The 1,638-nt window shown below is 38.3% G+C and overlaps 1 protein-coding gene across 1 annotated transcript in view; it reads left to right on the plus strand.

Moving 5' to 3' along the window:
• Window positions 1-570, plus strand: part of LOC106529826 (angiopoietin-related protein 5) — a 2,444-nt gene extending 1,874 nt beyond the window's left edge. Inside the window, exon 7 of the mRNA XM_014025338.1 lies at window positions 150-570. Coding sequence (XP_013880792.1) covers window positions 150-448 — 299 coding nt within the window. The 3' untranslated portion in view covers window positions 449-570. The remainder of the gene's footprint in view (window positions 1-149) is intronic.
• Window positions 571-1,638: the final 1,068 nt, after the last annotated feature.

Consider the following 1,638-nt stretch of genomic DNA (forward strand, 5'->3'; position numbering starts at 1 on the left):
TGTTTATATTAAAATATTACTAAATTATATTGTAATTTAATGCAGTTGAATTGGTATTCTTTCAAATTTTGTATGACTTATTCTGGTTTAATCAAACCGTCTGAAATCTCGATTWAAAAAAAAYATTAAAAGTCTATCTCTGTCCAAAGGTGACGCCATCCGTGGAGACTATCCTGGCATTGATGAAAACGGTTTCGGCTTCAGCACCRTYGACCGGGACAACGATGGCTGCTCTCCATGCATMTTTGGTGACATCGCTATAGCTAAGTGCACTGAYACRGAGGGTGGTGGTTGGTGGTACAGCAAGTGTGGCTCTGCTGCTCTAAATGGGGACTGGCAYCCATTTGGTCAACACATCGGCTGGGCTTCAGGTCTCCACTGGCTCACCTGGAAACCTCCTGCACCTTATTCAGCCAAGGCCACCAGAATGATGATCAAATCTGAGTAATATCTTGATTAAAAATTCTCTTCTGGCCATTAAATTACCTGGTCTTAGAGCTAAGATGTTGTTCCTGCATAGATTGTAATTTGTGAAACAACAATGAAAATAAAACTATTTTGAAACATCTATAAGCTTTTGTTTAGTGCCATGTTACACAGTTCTGAAGACAACACACTATACAATTCCCACGTGTAACCATGCAGAAAATCTGAAATACCTCGGTTTAGGGTAACAACTCAAATTTATATTCTGATTTGAATATTCTGTAGAGAAAACAGGGTTACAGGAGTAAGACTAGAAAAATCAAATAGTTTAAAGTTTAAAAGCTCATACATGTTGGACGGATTGTTCATAAATTACACGGATTTACCCCTCATATTGCAAGCAGATGGACATACAGTATTAGGCAATCACACAAATTTTTTTCGAATTTCACATTTTTTTAAACAACTCAGCTTCAATTTTATTTTAAGGCGAAGAAACTGTAGGACATACCCCCACCCCCCACCCCAAAATAGTCATTTCTGAAATTCCTTAAGAGCCTTTTGAACTTTTAAATTTTTTTTAAAAGGGGCAATATCATGTAAAATCAACTTTTTGGACTTTTATATCATGCTATACTCTCATAAAAGCATGCCCAAAGCCTTGCTCTGACTCATTCATGCATGTTTGAGAAATCCTGCAGCCATGCTGAGGAGCAAAATGACAAGTGGGGACCAGAAACGCCCCTGGGACTTGTCTTTAAGCCGAGCTTCCTCGTGGCAGAGCGCTCCCCCCACACCCCACCCATGACTTCTGCAGGCTTTCAGCAGTAACAACGGGTGAAACTGAAACTGTCTGACAAGCAGAAGGTGGTTCTTTTTTTCTTTTGGCCTCCCTTCTCCCCTTATAGCCATCCCCTCCACACCATTATGTTTTTTTTTTGTGAAGAGAAAATAGAGAGAGAGGAAAAACAGAGAGAAGTAATTAGAGAGATAGAAAGACTGAAATAGCGATTAGGATTATATTAAATATACACCAACAAAACACAGGACCACACACCCAACATCTGTCCGCTCACCTGAAAAATAAATGGATAAATACATAGAAGGCATTTATATTTGAGAGATGAAAACAACTGAATGTTGGAAGGTAATATGTTTCTGTGAGTCTTGTACATAAACAGTAAAATATTATAGTCTAACAAATCATAGAAT

This window comes from Austrofundulus limnaeus, unplaced genomic scaffold (genome assembly GCF_001266775.1).
Source record: "Austrofundulus limnaeus strain Quisiro unplaced genomic scaffold, Austrofundulus_limnaeus-1.0 Scaffold470, whole genome shotgun sequence".
NCBI lineage: Eukaryota > Metazoa > Chordata > Actinopteri > Cyprinodontiformes > Rivulidae > Austrofundulus > Austrofundulus limnaeus.